This window comes from Mesoplodon densirostris, chromosome 6, assembly GCF_025265405.1.
Source record: "Mesoplodon densirostris isolate mMesDen1 chromosome 6, mMesDen1 primary haplotype, whole genome shotgun sequence".
NCBI lineage: Eukaryota > Metazoa > Chordata > Mammalia > Artiodactyla > Ziphiidae > Mesoplodon > Mesoplodon densirostris.
In genome coordinates, this window is record NC_082666.1 from 25,704,647 (window position 1) to 25,722,634 (window position 17,988).

A 17,988-nucleotide genomic window follows, 5' to 3' on the forward strand; every position below is an offset into this window, starting at 1 on the left:
ATTATGACTGAATTGCATGTGGTTAGCACCTCTAACTCTGTAAGAGATTTTATGGACCACGTGGTGTCAATCATGCGAAAGAACTCAAGAAATACCCAAGGACATGCCTTACTTAGAGACTTAGAAAGCTCCAGAATTACTTTCAAGCTCCTCCCACCATCGATGCCCCTCCCACCCCAATGCCTTACAACGTGGGGCTGGAGGTTGGGGGATGGGGGGGATGCAGGAAGGAGCAGGAATCTTACCCTTCTTCTCCCAGGACCTCAAGGGCTGGCCTGTCCCACCCCATCTTGCCCAGTGGCCCCAGCTTATGCTCTAGCCCCCAGATAGGCGACGAGCAGCCTCTCTGAGGTCTCCAGCCAAACCTCAAGAACCTAATAGTATATCACAAGAAGGGGAAGCGTACGTTGTCCACAATCCCTACCCGGACCCTTGTTCCGGAGAGGCAGCTGTAATGCACTCTGAAGTGTAAGAGGCCAGTGTGTTTTAGATCGGCACTCCCAGCTCAGTTTGGTGGGTGAGAGCCAAGGCAGGCATTTTTCAGAAGGCTGGTCATTCTGCACCCTCTTGCTTAAGTGTCAGCCAGAAGGATGGAAGATCGCAGCCCTCAGAAAAGTTAACATCAGGCCTCTGTTTGGCTATTAATATTATATTATACTTCAACAGTTGGATCAGATGAGAGCTAGGCTGTTAAGTGCATATTGAGCTAAATGGTGCTGGTGGGACCACTGGGACAAACAGCTGGCATTCATTAGAGTTCTTTGTAATTGCTGAAAAAGACTGTATTGATTGTATGTATTGAGGACAATAAATGTCATATGGTAAGACAGGCATACGGTCACTCTTCTCCAGAATCCATTAAGCTCGTTCATTCACTCATGTGTGCATGATTCGCTCATTCATTCCTCCATCAATGCTCACTTTTTGCCTAACTCAGGCAAGCCCTGTGCTAGACGGGTGAGGGTGAAGTTGGGAGATATAAACATGAAACGGATGATGCCTGACCCCTGAAGGGCTCACAGGCTGGTGGGAAACATAAGCAAATAAACAGATAATAACATAGAAGTGAGGAATTGGAGCTTCCTGGGAAACTTACCAAAGGAGGGTTTCTTGGCAAGATGGGGTGATCCATTTGCAAGCATTTAGAAAAAAATCAACCCTGAGGCCCAGCTTCCCAGTGTGGCTGGAGAGGACTTCCCTCAGGGAAGGGCAAGGGGAAGGTGGGGAGGCAAGGGAAGTAGCTATTGTTCCCCCTCCTGGAAGCGTGGCCTCCTCCGGCTTGGGACAGGCTTTCTCTGGGGAGCAGCTCCCTTGGAGGCCACAAGCTTCCTACCGGCTGTAGAACCCTCGCAGACATGCCCAGGCCCCCTGGGCTGGACCTCCCAAGCCTCTCTGCATCCCACAGATCACCAACCTCCTTCCCCCAGCTGGGACCACGTGGCTGCCTCTCCCTGTTGCCAATCAGTGGAATCTAGTCACTCAGGGGACTCGGCCTCCCATCAGCCTGTCTGGGAGGCAGCTCGTTTGCTGTGGCTGTGCTGTGATCTGAGGAAAGCCCCATCGCAGCTAGGGCCCTGCCTAACCCTGTGTCCATAGAGAATGGACCCAGGCTGGGTCCACATCTTGTCTCTGCCACTTACTACCTGTATGACCTCATCCCTCTGCATCTCAATCTCTTCATGTATAAAATACAGGTAATAATACCTTCCTCACTGGGTTATTGTGAGTATGAAATGACTCAGTCCAGGCACCACACTTATAATAGGACTTGGCATACAGTAAGTGTTCAATGAATGTATTAAGTTTTTTGCCTGCTCTAACAAATTACCACAAACTGGTAAAGTTCTGGAGACCAGAAGTCCAATGTCAAGGTGTCGGCAGGGCTGCAATCCTGGTGGAGGCTCTAGGGGAGAATCTTTCTTTGCCTCTTCCAGCTCTGGGGGCTTTCAGTATTCCTTGATTCATGACTGCATCACTCCAATTTCTGCCTCATAATCATGTCGCCTTCTCTTCTGTCAAATCTCCCCTGTGTCTTATAAGGACACTTGTCATTGGACTTAAGGCCCACCTGTATAATCCAGGATGGTCTCTTCATCTCAGGATCCTTAATTATATCTTCAAAAGACATTTCTTCTAAATAAGGTCACGTTCACAGGCTCCAGGGATTAAGATATGGACCTATCATTTTAGAGGCCATCATTCAACCCACTACAGTGAACACGGACCATTATTATTATCGTTTAGTTGTTTCTTCCAGCAGCTGCAGTTAGCCTGACCGTAGCATCCTGCCCTGGGGTCAGGAGGGGATGGAGTGGGAATGCTAAACCAATTTCCAGGTTCCCGCTCCTCTTGGTCAGCCCCATTTTATTCAAGCCATTCCCAGGCTGGGACAGGAAATTCTGCTTATGAAGTTCCACTGGCCACATTATAGCATTTCAGCATGTTCAAACTTCACTAATCTGAGAAAAACAGCCCTCTCAGGCCCCTACACCTGTTTGGAGCTCTCTTTCCATGTTAGCTGCTCCTTACACCTGAGCAGGCTATGCTTAACAAAGCATTTTCACATGCAGAACCACATTTGACCTTCACTGCAACTAAGCTGAAGGAGGTCATTTCACCCCATTTTGCAGGTGAGAAAACTGAGACCCAGAGGGAAAATTGCACAAACCTATCTTTCCTGGCAATTATAGACAACAGTTCAGGGGAAAGAAAAGAAGGCTAATATCATTGACGATAATTGCAGTAACAGCAACCGCTGTGTTGAATGTATGCTTTGCTAGGCCCTCTGCCTAGTATTTTATGTCTGTTATCTCAAGTCATTCTCAAAAGTCTTTCCTGAAGTAGGTGGCATTATTCCTGTGTTATGGATGTAGACACCAAGGCTCAGAGAGATGAAGCGTCTTGTTCAAAGTTGCACAGCTTTTAAATACTGAACTGGGATTTGAAGCCAGACCTGGCTGAATCTTTCTCCCTAATACCGTGCTGCTTGGAGATCCTTCTCTAGTTTGGAACATATGTCAGGCTGGCCAAAATGAGAGCAGTGGCAGTCCAGTTCCCTCCCAGATCTGCTCAGAAGATGAAGCCCATGAGAGACTGTCTCTCGCTGGTGGCAAAGCTCCTTCCTGAGAGGCAGGTGCTGAGTGTTGATAGAGCAGTGGGGGTCAGCAGCAGGGCAATGGGAATAGGGAGGCAGACAGGCCCCAGGTCACCGAGGGCCGGGACAGTCAAGGTGTGCTCCCTGGAGTGGAGCAGCCTTGGGTTGAAGTGACATTCCTGGAGATGAGAGGAGCAGAGGGAGACTCAGCTCCTTGCCTCAGACCTTTAAGGTTCATATCTTTTTTTTTTTTTTTTTTTTTTTTGCGGTACGCGGGCCTCTCACTGCTGTGGCCTCTCCCGTTGTGGAGCACAGGCTCCGGACGCGCAGGCTCAGCGGCCATGGCTCACGGGCCCAGCCGCTCTGCGGCATGTGGGATCTTCCCGGACCGGGGCACAAACCCGTGTCCCCTGCATCGGCAGGCAGACTCTCAATCACTGCGCCACCAGGGAAGCCCAAGGTTCATATCTTAAAATAGCCAGTTCTAGGACCTGATAGCTGTGTGCCCTCAGGCAAGTTATTTAACTTCTCTGTGCCTCTGTTCCCTCATCTGTCGACTGGGAACAGTAAGAGTGGGGTTGTTGTGGAGAGCTCTGGGGCTGTGAATCAGGATCACCTGGGAGGCTGGTGTCCAGGTCATGCCTGGACAAACTGAATCAACATCTCTGGGGGTGGGCCCCTGGCATAAATATTTTTTAAAAATCTCCCCGGTAATTCTGTGTAGCCAGGGTTGAGAACCACTGCTCGTCAGGTAAAGTACATGGCGCCCAGGACATAATAAGGGCTCACTACATACGAGCTATTGTTACACTTTCCTCATACATTCATGAAATTAACATTTATTGGGCACCTACCTGTGCCAGGCTCTGCCAGGGGCCCATATCACCTGAGGTTCATACTTCTTGCTTAGCCATTTCTAGCATTGCTTCCAAGAGAATGAGTTAATTGGGTTTGATGCTGTGTGAAGACATGGCCCAAATCTAATATTCTGAGAGGAAGGTTTTACTGATAAGGGCAGAATCCAGAAAATGTACCCACATTAGAGAAACTGAAACCCTGTGTGTAGGAAGTGCAGCCAAAGATCTCCAGACCTTTAAAGAGGAAGCCAGAGAAGAAAGAGTGGGCTGCAGACTCTCTGTGGGTCCCCAGGCAAACATCTGCCCTTGCAGTGCCCCCACTTCAACATCTATAACGTGGAAGGGTTTCTGATGGGTGGCTTTATGTTGGGGGGTTCGTTTTTAGCTGCAGAGTCCTTTTCAAACGAGGCTGTAATTGGAACCCAAAATATCAAGCAAATTAAGTCTGAGTTGCTTTGGTGTGAGTGTATGGATCAGGGTAGATGAGTGTGGGTGTGTGAATGTGTGAGAGAGTCTCCACGAATGATTTGTGTGTGGATGCGTGTGTGCGTGTGTGAAGGTGTCAGGTGTGTTAATATGGGATGAGAGTAGGGGAAGGTGTGTGTATGGATATGTGCGCATATACGTGTGTGTGTGAATGTGTGTGTATGGATATCTTATCAGGATGTGTGTGAGTGTTCGTGGGAGTGTTGTGAATAGGTGAGAGTGTGTGTATGAGTGTGGTTTTACGAGCGTGAATCTGGATGGGTGTGTGTGTGTGCATGTGTGACTGTATCTGCGTGTGTTAGGGAGCTGAGGGGCAGGCCTCCTTTAGCCTCCCCTCTCCTGCTGGTGGACTTCTCCGTGCCCCTCCCTGCCATCTCTGGCCCCGGGGAACAGTTGGGGACTGTCTGGTCATCTGCCCTGACCCTGCTGCCCTGCCAGCATTGGTTCTGTGTCCCCTTGCAGTGCGGAGCCCGGTATATTCAGGAGATCCTGAAATTGCCCACTTCCAGCAGGTTGCCACCTATTCCTTTCTGGTGCCCCTCACGTGCCCGGGGCAGCCCCTTTTCCTCCAGGCCTGCTTCAGTGAGTCTGAGTTTTCCATGCAGAGCCCCGGGCTGAGTCCTCCGGAGCTGCTGCTGGGAGTGATGACTCACCGCAGTTGATGTCACCCCCAGGAGTCAAGGCCTCCATCACACTCAAAGAGTCTTTGTTCCCCAAATGGAAAAGGAAGGGCCATAAACTGAGAGAAGTTACTGCAAAACCCTTCCCAGATGCCCCTGGCCCTCATGCCTGCCCACACCTGCTAGCCTTTACTGTACCACCTGGTGCACAGGGTCCCTGCAGAGGCTCTGAACCCAGGTTTGGGGAAGGCAGTGAGGAAGGGGTCTGAAGGCCCTCACCGCAGCAGCACAGCAAGACCCACCACTTGCTTCCTGGGGCTTGTGTATGGCTCTTGCACTGGAGCCAATTCTGCCTAGCCGATGGGTGGGGGGTGTGTGTGTGTGTGTGTAGGCGGGTGTTGCAGGCCCTGGTCACAGAATGAGGGAGTCATACCACTCTCTCTAGGCTCAGCTCCTCAGTTCCCTAGTCTCTGGGCCTACTTATCTGATTCTATTATTAATTCTGTAAAGGCTAACAGTTGGAGGGTGACTGTGAAGGGAACTGCAGAGACCATGAGGGTACCCGGCCCAGAGTCGGCCTAGTCTCTGGGTCCTGAGGGCTCCTGGCCCATCGTGTTGTCCATTCTCATGGTGACTCTGGGAGCCAGCTTTCATTGCTGCCCCGCTGTACAGATTCGTTTACAGCTCAGAGAAGCAAATTGGCTTGCCCAAGGTCACACCCCCAGTTAGTGGTAGACCCAGGGCTCAAGCCCAGATCGTTCTGCTACCAAACCCCAGGAGGTTAACCCTTACCTGTGGCTGCCAACCAGGAGAGGGCATCAGACTCACCCAGGCCAGACTCTGGAAGACTCTGATTCCATAGGGCCAGGCAGGAGGGGCAGACCTCTGCCTTTTTAAAAGCTCCCTGGGTGACTCTGACGTGTGGCTAGGACTGCAACCTTCATAACACATTATACTACCTAGTCAGATTTGAATCCTGACTGCAATTGCTTATGATCTTCATGGCCTTGGGGCAGTAATGAACTTTTCCAAGCCTCAGTTTTCGATCTTGTAAAATGGGGATAATAATATTATCTCCTTCATAAAGAATCAAGGGTGAAGATGAAATGATTGGTGGAAAGCTCTTCAAATAGTGCCTCTCACGCAGCAAGCCCACAGTGAATCTTAGCCACAGATGTTATTGTTTCTTGTCATCCGTTCATAGGTCACCCTTGCCAGACTCCGTGCTGGTGCCAGGGACTGCGAGATGAGTCTGCATGATCCATACCCAGGAGCCCATGTCCAGGCATATCAAGGAAGGAAGGGAACTAACCACCAGAATGCAGAGATGAGGGTGTAGCGGTGGAGGCATGGACGGGGACTGTGGAAACACAGAGGGAGAGCCAAGGGGGAAGCCCAGGAGGCAGTGGGCTGTAATAGGTTGGCTTCCGCACTGGGGCTTCCGGTGAGTTACTTCCCCTCTCTGGGGCTTGATTCCCTCTGCCAAATGAGAGAATGAGCCCCACCTTGCCTCCCTCCCCCCTGGCGAGGGAACAGGTGAGAGGATGCTTCGAAACCAGAGAGGGTGCTGGTGGGTGCAGACTTCTTCCTGCTGGGGCACCCAGGTGGGCCCAGCTCCTTCCAGCTGCTAGGCAGGGCAACCAAGCTGCAGCGCCCACACCTTGCCAGGACTCTGACCACCTCCAGGCCCCTTCAAAACCATCGTTTTCTCACTTGAGGTCAGAGGCCTGAAAGAAAGAGAGAGAGAGGAGAGCTCATACAGTAACTTCATTGAGCAGGAAAATTCCTACGCTATATATGAAAACCGGAACAGGGAAAGAGGCGTTCTAAGTTTACATGTAGAAAAATGCTCTTCTGTAATTCAGAAAAATGAGGTCTTTGATTGTTGGCAAGCCCAGGTCTTCCTTCTAAGTTGATCCAGGATTTTTTCCCTGGCAGGGAAACAGTTCTTTTTTCTAAGAAATGCATTGGGTGGTAGGTTTTTCTAAGAACCTCTTGCATCTTTGCTGGGTGTGGATTGAGCCCCTGCAGGAGGAATTCTGCTGTGTCCATTTTCCTCGGGAAGGGAGTCAGGTAGAGCTGGGCGCCTCCAGGGACTCCAGCCTGGGTGTGGTGATGTTTCTTCACAGGCAGAGCTATGACATTTTCCTGGGCACAGTGCTCCCCACCTCTGGCCAGGCCACACTGTCCAAAGACGAGGACATCTGTAGGGGGAGAGCTGGATTTGTGCTGGTCCCCATTGGAGTCATTCCTTCCAGGCCTGAAGGCTGTGGGCTGAAGGAACCGGCAGTTAAGGGTGGTTAGAGAAAGTGGAAAACAGATGGGAGATGAGGATGCAAAACTGAAGACATTCAGACCTGGCAAGGGTCTTTGGAAACCATCTAATGCAAGCCTCTCATTTCATAGATGAGGAAACTGAGGCTCAGAGAGAAGGGACTGCTCGAGATCATACACTGCGTTGGTGGCAGAATCTGCCTCCCAGGCTGGGCCCTGTCCACCATTCCATGCAGTGTCTGAGAGGCCATGGTATGGAAGTCCAGAGGGCAGTTAGGCCCAGCCAGGCAGGTGGGAGCTACAGGAGGACATGCCTTAGCTTACTGGGAGAAAGAAGACTTAGAATTGCCCAGCAGTGGCCAGGGTTGTCCTGGGGGCGTTGAGCTCCCGGACAGTGTAGATGTGCAAGCAGAAACCAGATAGACTTTGGCGTGGAGGGATGTGGCAGAGGAAACTCCTTCTCCAAATGGTGAGCTGCAGTCTTTCTGCATAGAGTCTGTGGCTTGGTGAACTCCCAGCAGGCAGCAAAGGAGGCACTGGGGACCTCCTCTCTCCCAAGGGGTGAGTGCAGGGAAATCCAGGGGAGAGGGGCCCTGCTGGGGTCCCAAGGGCAGTCACCCCCACTTTACCTATACACACTTAGCCTGCTGGCTCCATCAAGGTTGGATCACCTGGACCCCCTGAGCCCTGCCCCCAGTGGAAGCAGGAGGAATCAGCGAGTCCCCGTTTAAGCTGACTGAAGTGTTCTGTAGTCTTCACAACGGCAAGTAGAAATGGGATGTGGGGAAGGGACACCTTTTGCTTTCCCAGGCAGCCAGTGTAGGAAAGGGGCAGAGGATGGGAGGGAGGCACCAGGGTTCTAGGCCTGGCTTGTTCACAGCTCCCCACTGACCTCAGACCTGCTCTCTTGGGTCACTTCCAGACCTGCCTGTGATTCTGGCACAGGCGGTGTCCCTCGCAGCTGCAGCCCAGGAAGCCTTCCTTGGGTTTCATGGGTGCAGTTCTCCGTGTAGCCGCCAGGGGCCGCTGCTGTGCACGTTCCTGGCGTGTCCTCAGCCACCCTGTCTGGCTTCTCTGCAACCCTCTTTGACCTAGAGCCAGAGGAATGCTCCTCAGTCCCTTGGGGCTTTAAATGCTAACAAGCGCGAGCACTGGGCTCAGGTCCCAGATAATCATCTGTGAGGTGGAGCTTTGCAAAGCCAGATACAGTTCCCTGAGGAGGCAAGGCTCCAGAGCCCAGGCTAGCCCCAGGCACTGCCTCAGGACCCCACGGATGGAAGGGCTGAGCCAGCCCATTACATAGAAGGGGAAACTGAGAACTGCCTGGGGAGGAGAGATGTCAGCTGTCCTGGAGAGGAGGAGAGCGAAGGGTTCCAGTTCTTCACCTCCTCTGGCCAGGTCACTGTCATCTCTGTGGAAGGAAAACCTGAACCCTGCCCTGTTTGTTTCTTCAGCACTAGGATTCTGCCCTGGTTTCCATGGAAACTGGCTTTGGACCCCTGGGAGGAAAGTTGCACCATGTGGTGACTGTTCACATTTTCCTCTGCCCAGTCCACCTCTAAAGCCGTCTGATTCCTCTTCCCTGTGCCCTCGGGAGGGGCTGCACCAAAGTTGTGCTCAGGAGCCCAAACCAAAGACTTGAGGAGAGTGAGGCCCAGTGGCATCTCTCTGTTCCCTTTCCTCAGGCCACAACGCCAAGTGCCTGCTCTCTGCCAAGTCCTGATGTGGGTATTTGAAGGAGGGAGTCATGCCTATGGCTCTGTGTATAGGGTGGGAGTGGAGCTCCAGTGTCTTGGGGTGCAGCTGAGTGAGCTTAGAAAGATTTGGCTGTGAGAAGATAGGGGAGGATGTTACCAATAGAAGGAACAGCATGAGCAAAGACAGGGACAAGAAAAGGGGGAGAATGAAGCGATGAAGCAAAAGGTGTCTTGAGTGGAATTTCAACTTGATCCTGAGGGCGCTGGGGAGCCATTGAAGGCTCTGGAGCTTGTGAGTAGCATGAGTGGATGACTGCTAACTGAGACACCTAGATCATGAGCTTCTTGAGAGCCTACATTCTAGGTTCAGCTCCATATCCCCAGCTGCACACAAGGTGTGAGGTAGGGGCTTTATGAATGTTATCAAATTCATGAACTGGAAAAGTGGGTTGAAGAACCTCCATTGGAAGTGAAGCTATCCCTATGCATTAATGAAGTGAGCGATTAAGATTGAGGTCAGATGTCCTATGAGATAAGTAGTTATCTGTGGCGAAGTGTGGCCACCTCCCACAAAGGGCCCCAAGGTTCCTGAGGCCAGAGAATTCTGCAGTCAGTCCTCCATTAGCACTGCCCCCTCCAGTCTTGCCCCTCACGGATGGTGAGATGTCTTCCCACCAGCTGTGATCTCCACCCCTAGCTTCCCACCCAGCACAGAGCCATCCTAGGACAAGCCTATGGACCAAGTTGCTGGGCCTGTTTGTCTTGGCTCCCCGGCTTCTCTCCCCTCCCTGGTGGCCTCCTGAGCAGGTGGCCTTCCTGCTGGAGGCCAAGGAGAAATGAGCCAGCAGGCCCAGGCGCAGCCCTGAGCATGAGTCACTGCAGGCCAGGGGCTGCTCCCTGCCATGCCACGCTGTGGGACCGTGTGTGTGGAGGGAGTGGTGGTTGCTGAGAGCATGGCTGGGCCGACTTGGACTTCCTCTAGATCGTGGCTTGGCTCCCCCTGTGGCCGACCCAGTGAAAGCAAGGCCTGTTGCCTGATGCCTGCTCTCCGGTCCTCTCTCATGGCTGAGGTCTGGGCAGCAGGGGGCGGGTAGGATTAGGAAATGATCTCTTTGCAGACTTTGGTTTTTGCTAAGCTTATACCTTTGAATCAAACAGAAGACCAATTTCTACCATTTGTTGAGCACTTGCACTTTCCCTCCATCATCTCATTTGGTCCCCATGTGTGAGATGGGTGGGATGTCCCCTCGTCAGCAGTAAGTTATCTGCCAAAAGCTGCCCACTTCGTAATTGGCAACGGCTGGATCTGAATCCAACACCAAGGTAGTTCTCCTCTGCAGGCTGCCTCTTTTGCCCACTGTCCAGCTGGCCAACCAGTGGTCTGTGCCTGGCAGGGCTGGGGCAGCTTGGGGGTCGTGGGAGGGACACCAGTTCTGGGTCACCTGTCATTCCAAGTCACCCCTAAGGCAGAATCACACCTCCCCTCTGTCTATCCTTGCTTCACTGCTCCATCTACTGCTTTCTGGCTGTGTCTCCTGGTCCTGGAATTCTCTCCTTGACCATCCATTTCCCTGTCTATAAGATAAGGAGACTGGATAGATTGGTGAATTTTTTTTTTTTTTTTTTTCCCAAACCAGAATCCTCCTGGAACTAAGAATTCCCAGAATGGCCACATGGAAGCCTGGGCTTTACTGGCCATGGCAGCACTGGGCTGGTTTAAGCAGGCTTCTGGGTGGGAACCTCTCAGCCCCTGTCCTTGGGTACCCTGAACCCCCAGCTGTCCCCTGAACCCTCAGGGCACCACTTAGAAACAAGCCGCTGGATGAGAGGCCCCGGTCATTCACTCCCCATGGAACCACACATTCTACAAACCTGGAGTATCCCACCAGAGAGGGATTTCTCCTCCTGTTCTCAGTAGGAGAGAGAGAGGAGCTAGAGGAAAAGCTTTCACTGGATTAAGTGGAGAAGAAAGCGAAGCTATCAGCAGGATGCTCATGGTTTTGTTTTGTTTTTATCTTTAAACTGTGGAGGGGAGAAAAGAAATCTCAGTGGGTTGCTTGCTTTTCTTTCTATTTCTTTTCTTTTCACTTTTTCTTCTTTCTATAGAGATGGGCTGTATTTGAGTGAGGAGAAACATGAAGAAAAGGTTTTATACTTTCTAAAAGGGGATGTAGGGTGTTAACGTCTTTAAAAATATGTAAATGTCTTTATTTTTCACATCATGTACTGGGGGTAAAATTCAAAAAGTAGAAAAGAGTATCCAGTGAAAAGAAAGTCTCCTGTCATCTCCCAGCCACCAGCACTCTTCCTTGGAGACAATCTCTGGTCCCAGTTCTGGTGTATCTTTCTAGATGTATTTAATATATATTTAAAAATGTATTTTATATATTTATGTATTAATATATGTATTTCCAACTGATAGCAATTCTATTCTGCACCTTGTTTTTCTTATATGTTTGTTTCTAGTTAATACATCTTGTTTCATATTAAAACCTAAGGAACCATACCTTTTTAAAGGCTGTATTGTATTTCATTGTACGGGTATATCAAAAGTTACTTTTTTTTTTAGAAATTTATTTATTTATTTATTTATTTTTGGCTGCGTTGGGTCTTCGTTGCTGCGCGCGGGCTTTCTCTAGTTGCGGCGAGCAGGGGCTACTCTTCGTTGCGGTGCATGGGCTTCTCATTGTGGTAGCTTCTCTCGTTGTGGTGCGCGGGCTTCAGTAGTTGTGGCTCGCGGGCTTCAGTAGTTGTGGCTCACAGGCTCTAGAGCGCAGGCTCAGTAGTTGTGGCGGATGGGCTTAGTTGCTCCATGGCATGTGGGATCTTCCCGGACCAGGGTTCGAACCCGTGTCCCCTTCATTGGCAGGTGGGTCCTTAACCACTGCGCCACCAGGGAAGTCCCAAAATTTATTATTTATTTAACCATTCCCCAAGAATTCCAAGACAGAATGGTTTAGATACATTTAGATACATTTAAACAATACTGCAATGGATATTCTTGTAAGTGCTTTATATGTCACATTTGTAACTATATCTGTTCTAAAAATTCATAAACATATAACTGCTGGGTCAAAGAGTACATAAGCACTTTTACTTTTGATAAATATCGTCAAAGTGCCCCTCCCACAGTTGTTGTGCCAGTTTACAGTCTCACCAGCAGTGCATGCGATGGTCTGTTTCCTCACACTCTTGCTAAACAGAATATTATCCAACATTCTGATCTTTGCCAATCTGATAGGGAAAATGGTATCTCCTCATAATCTTACTTTGTATCTCTCTTGCTCTGAATGAGGTTGAGTATCTTTTCATATGTTTAAGAGCCATTTTTTTTTCTTTTACTGTGGAAAGAATTTCCTGTTCTTTGCCCATTTTTCTGTTGGATTTTTGGCCTCCTGCTTATTTGTTTGTTTTGTGTATTAGCATAATTCTTCTGTTGTCTGTGATATATGTAGCAAATATTTTTGTCCAGGTTGGGATTTTATTTGACACTGTGGGGATTTATTTTTGCTATGCAGAACTTTAAAAATTTTTGTGTTGTTAAATTTAATGAAAGTTATAAATCTTTTTATTTTTGCCTTCTGGGGTTTGTCATACTTTAGTTTCTGTTTTATTGCAAGTTGCAAACTGGACAGAAAAAGCATTGGATTGAGAATCAGATCTGCTTTTAGCCGCCAAATCCCTTCCCTCCTTTAACCTCAGTTTTGCCTTCTTTCTGTAAACTGAAGGGGTTGGACTGCATTCATTTATTTGTTCATCTTTTCATGCATTCATTCATCAGCACTGAGCTGGATACTGGGAACACAGAGATAAATGGTGTGGTCCATGTTCTTGTGGTACAATGGGGAGAGCGACAAGTGACCCAACAGGGACCTGCAGTGTGCTGGGAGTGGAAGTGAAAGACCTCAGTGTATATTGAGGGGGCATCTGATGCGGGCCTGGAAGGAGATGTAGGTCAGGAGGTGAAACAAGGGATTTCATGGGAGGGAGTCTTAGAGAATGAAGAGTTAGTTATTCTGGTAAAAATAACTGGTGGGGCGAGGTGGGGTGGTGGCAGAGGGAAGAGCATTTGACAAGGAGGGGAGGGGACCTCTGATGGCCTGGGGCACTGGAGGGAGGGCGTTGGGGATCAGAGTGTGGCTGGGTCTAGACCACAAAGGCCTCTCCAGCCAGGCGCCCAGGCTGCCATGAACCCTGAGGGCACAGATGGCCGGAGAAGCCTTCTCATCAGGGCCTCAACATGATTAGATTTGCCCTTTTGTTGAGGATGGGACAGTCGTTTTCATTAGAGTGTTGTGAAATATTTTCCATGGTATTTTTTATAAAGAATACTACAAGGAGGGCTTCCCTGGTGGCGCAGTGGTTGAGAGTCCGCCTGCCGATGCAGGGAACGCGGGTTCGTGCCCCGGTCCGGGAAGATCCCACATGCCACGGAGCGGCTAGGCCCGTGAGCCATGGCCACTGAGCCTGCGCGTCCGGAGCCTGTGCTCCACAACGGGAGAGGCCACAACAGTGAGAGGCCCACGTACCGCAAAAAAAAAAAAAAAAAAAGAAAAAGAAAGAATACTACAAGGAATACTTTTGAATATCACCTAGTTTAAGAAATAAACATCATCACTGTAGTTGAAAAGCCCCATGGACCACTCCCCAAATCTCATCTCTCTATCTCCCCTAAATGTTGGCAAGAACATGCTTCTGGCGGACGTGTAAAATGGCACAGTTGCATCTTAATGATAATTAAGATAATAATTGCATCCAAAAAGAAATGATAATTATGGGATGTAATGTAGGTGTTAACTAATGCTAGGGAAGTAATCATACTGCAAAACGTAATATAAGTGTATCAGATCAACACTTTGTTCACCTTAAACTTACACATATTACATGTCAGTTATATCTCAGTTTTAGAAAAATGGCACAGTTGCTTAAGAGAACAATTTAGCTGCACTTAGTGAAGTTGCAGATGCATATACCCATATCATCCAATAATTCTACCCTAAGTGGTGGAATTACCTGCACAGGTAAGCACAAGGAGATGTGTATAAGGAAGTCCATAGTAGTAGTGGTTGTAATAGTGATGGTAACCTCACTTTCCATCAGCAGAAATGTGAACTAATCCATAGTGGCTTATGTATACCCAGAGTACTGCTGTGAAGATATGAGACCTGGAACCACATGTCTCAACAGGGATAAATCTCAAAAATACAGTGTTGAGTGGGGAAAAAAAAGTTACAGAATACATGCAGCATGCCAACATTTATATGAGGTTAGTAGACAGGCACAGCAGTGCTACATTCTATTAGAGACATATGGTCATGTAGTAAACGCACAAAGGCATGCATGGGGATAATAAACACCAGGCCCCCAGAGTGGCTGCCTCTGGGGCATAGGCAGGGAGAATAGGATCAGAGAGTCCATGAGAGCTTCAGCTGAGTTGATATTTTCTTTCTTAAGTGGAGTGGTGGGCCCATGCCTGTTCCTCATGTTATTCTTGTTCTAAAAATGTTAATAATATATTTTATTTATCCCAGAATTTCCCCAAATTATCATCTCAACATGAAATCAGTCTAAACGTATTAAACAAAATGAATATCTTACATTCCTTTTTTCAAGCATTCCTTTTTCAAAATCCAGTTTGCATCTGTTGTCCCGCCTGCAGAGCTCCTGCCCACCTCTCTCTGGGACCTGCCTTCCTATATCATCACCGCAGGTGCACAGGGGTGCACGTCACTGCAAGCCAACCTGCAGCCTTCTCCCAGGGGACGGTGGTTGGGTGGACCAAGGCTCATGAACCTGGGGTCCTTTCCAGGCCACCACAATGGAGGCCTATTATTTCTCCCCCCAAGGGGTAGTGGTTAAGAGCACACCTGTTTAGTGGGGTGCTGTCCTGAGGGGCTTACCTTGGGCAAATTTCTTACCTTCTCTAAGTTTTCTCTGAGGTAGAATGGGGATAATAGTACCTACCCTCATGGAGTTGTCGTGAGGAGTAAATGAGCTAGCTAATGTATGTGAAGAGATTAGAGCCTGGTAAGAGTGAGAGCCCGGGGAGTGTGGATGATGCTGATCATGAAGATGACAGTGACAAAAGGCGATGACGATGATACGTATTTCAGTTGTCCTAAGGTCTGGGAACACTTCATTTTGTCCCTGCTTTTCCCCCCACACCCTGAGGCACTTAAACAGTAGACCTTATTCAAAATAAAACAAAACAAAACAAAATAAACTTATCCACTTTTTTTTTAAAAAATAAACTTTATTTATTTATTTATTGGGCTGCGTTGGGTCTTCGTTGCTGTGCACGGGCTTTTCCCTAGTTGCGGCGAGTGTCGTTGTGGTGTGCGGGCTTCTCATTACAGTGGCTTCTCTTGTTGTGGAGCATGGGCTCTAGGCACGCGGGCTCAGTAGTTGTGGCTCGCGGGCTTAGTTGCTCCACAGCATGTGGGATCTTCCCGAACCAGGGCTAGAACCCGTGTCCCCTGAATTGGCAGGCGGATTCTTAACCACTGTGCCACCAGGGAAGTCCCAAACCTATCCTCTTTTAAAGAAAGAAATGGGGGAAGAAATCCTTAAGTTGATGGGGGAACACTGTAGGGATATTCTAGGAATATTTTTAAATGTTTTCCAAACTGCTCATCATGACTTGTTCATGGGTAACGATATCAATTCAGTAGGTTGTTTCCAGCATGTTTTTAATAAAACAAAAGAGAAAAAGAATTGTTAAACACAAAGGAAAATATCATAGTGCCTGGTAAGTATTAAAAGTAAATAATGTTTTATGAAACATCTGTTTCACTGTTACAGATATATATTTGTCTAAACGTGCATATTGGGTGGCCATGTAAATGCATTTCTTATTGTCGGTCGTTGTCAAAAAACTTTGAAAAACAATAATTAAGCCACAACAGTGGGGTTACTGAAGGATCCCACTTCATTCCTGAATTTATTTCTTCCTCATTTCCAAGTGTAGTAGAATATATATGTGAAGCATGGCCTCCTCTCTCCCTCCCTGCAGAATTGGCTTCCCAGGGCCACCTGGACCTCACAGAGCTCATTGGCGTCCCACTGCCCTCGTCCGTGTCCTTTGTCACTGGCTATGGTGGCTTCCCGGCCTACAGTTTCGGGCCTGGTGCCAACGTCGGCCGCCCGGCCAGGACCCTCATCCCACCCACCTTCTTCAGGGACTTTGCCATCAGCGTGATGGCGAAGCCCAGCAGTGCCCGAGGCGGCGTGCTCTTTGCTATCACAGATGCCTTCCAGAAGGTCATCTACCTGGGCCTGCGGCTCTCAGGAGTGGAGGACGGCAGCCAGCGGGTCATCCTCTACTATACGGAGCCCGGCTCCAAGGTGTCCCACGAGGCTGCCGCCTTCCCGGTGCCCGTGATGACCCATAGGTGGAACCGCTTTGCCATGGTTGTCCAGGGCGAGGAAGTGACCCTCCTTGTGGACTGCGAGGAACACAGCCACGTCCCCTTCCCGAGGTCCTCCCGGGCCTTGGCCTTCGAGCCCAGCGCGGGAATCTTCATCGGCAACGCAGGAGCCACGGGGCTGGAGAGATTCACTGTGAGTCCAAGTCCTGCAGATCGGGGGGGCGCTGGACACCGTGTGACAAACACAAGCAACTATTCTTGTTATTATCTTATTCTTATGTCCTCAAAGAGGCATGTATGCTGGTGGGAAGAAAGCTAGGCCCAGAACGCAAAACCTAGATTCCAGCGCTGAATTTTCAGTGTAGCTTGATTTTAGACAGTATCTGGATTCTCTGATCTGCTCTGTGTTTTCTTATCTATAAGTAGGGATAAGAAAACCTAGGCCACAGGGTTGTGGAGTCACGTGAGCCAGCCTGTGTGAAAGCACTTTGTATGTTTTAAGGCATTATAGAAAGGGTAAGGTTTGTTATGTCCTTCAGTGATTTTATCTTTGGAAAAGGGTGGTAGTTGCATGTAGTTTCTATAAAGGTGGAATAGCTGGGATGCCAGAGTGTGAGGTAGTTTCTCTCTCTCCTTTTGGATAATGTGACTTGAAAAAAATACTGGAAAACTGATTTTGCTGTCAAAATGGGTTTTTATGAATAAGCCATTCTAAAGCAGATCCCTAAGTTACTGTAGTTATTCATTTAGTCAGCCCTATTCTTACTGATACCTTCCCAACTGATTCAGGACAGGCCTGTGGCCTGGGGTTTGGGTTTATCTGTATTACAGTGGAAGATGGATTTTAAGAAGTTAAAATCCGGTGAATAATTTTGAAACGCTCGCTTGGGGATCGTCATGGAGAACGGGCTGTCAGGTGTGGAGCGGGGAGGCGGAGTGGAAGCAGGGAAGTTGGTGGACACCTACTCTGGGGACAGGTCCTTCCAGCTGGGAAGCATTGAGCCATGGGGGAGAGACACTTTCTGGTGGGGGGGGCGTGCATTTTAGGGCTCGTTGTTGACAAGCTGGGGACCTGGGGACCAGTTAGGAGGCTGCTGTTAGTCTGCGCTTTGAACACCATGCTCTCCAGGGACCTCTCTAGTTAGTGGGGCTCATATTACATTGGCCCAAGGAGAGTCCCCCTGAATGAGGACAGGCCTGGAGGTGGCTTGGTTTCCTGGTCACGGCTATGGGCGGCACTTCTCACACCTGTCCTTTCACGGCTTCTTCTCTGTTACAAAAAAAGTCGTGTTTCCCATGGCTGCTTGTGCTGTAGACGTCGCCTCTGACCCCTCTGCTTTTCCCTAGGGGTCTATACAGCAGCTCATCATCCACCGTGACCCCAGGACTCCCGAGGAGCTGTGTGAAGCTGAAGAATCCTCGGTGAGCCCCTACCTCCCCCCGGCAGCCAGAGAAGCTGGCGCCCAGGCAATTTTTCATTCCCAACGTCATGGAGTCTCTGAAATCTCTCATCTTGGCAAGCACTGCGTCAAGTCCTATTTTGGGCTTTTTGGCTTTATTATTATTTTAAAGAACTTCAGCCATGTCTTTAGT

The 17,988-nt window shown here is 49.3% G+C and overlaps 1 protein-coding gene across 2 annotated transcripts in view; it reads left to right on the forward strand.

The window, feature by feature from the left end:
- COL15A1 (collagen type XV alpha 1 chain) overlaps positions 1-17,988 on the forward strand; it is a 102,187-nt gene that overhangs the window by 18,065 nt on the left and 66,134 nt on the right. For both annotated transcript variants that reach the window (XM_060101029.1, XM_060101028.1), the window contains 2 exons: positions 16,041-16,588; positions 17,743-17,817. In XM_060101029.1, coding sequence (XP_059957012.1) covers positions 16,041-16,588; positions 17,743-17,817 — 623 coding nt within the window. The remainder of the gene's footprint in view (positions 1-16,040; positions 16,589-17,742; positions 17,818-17,988) is intronic.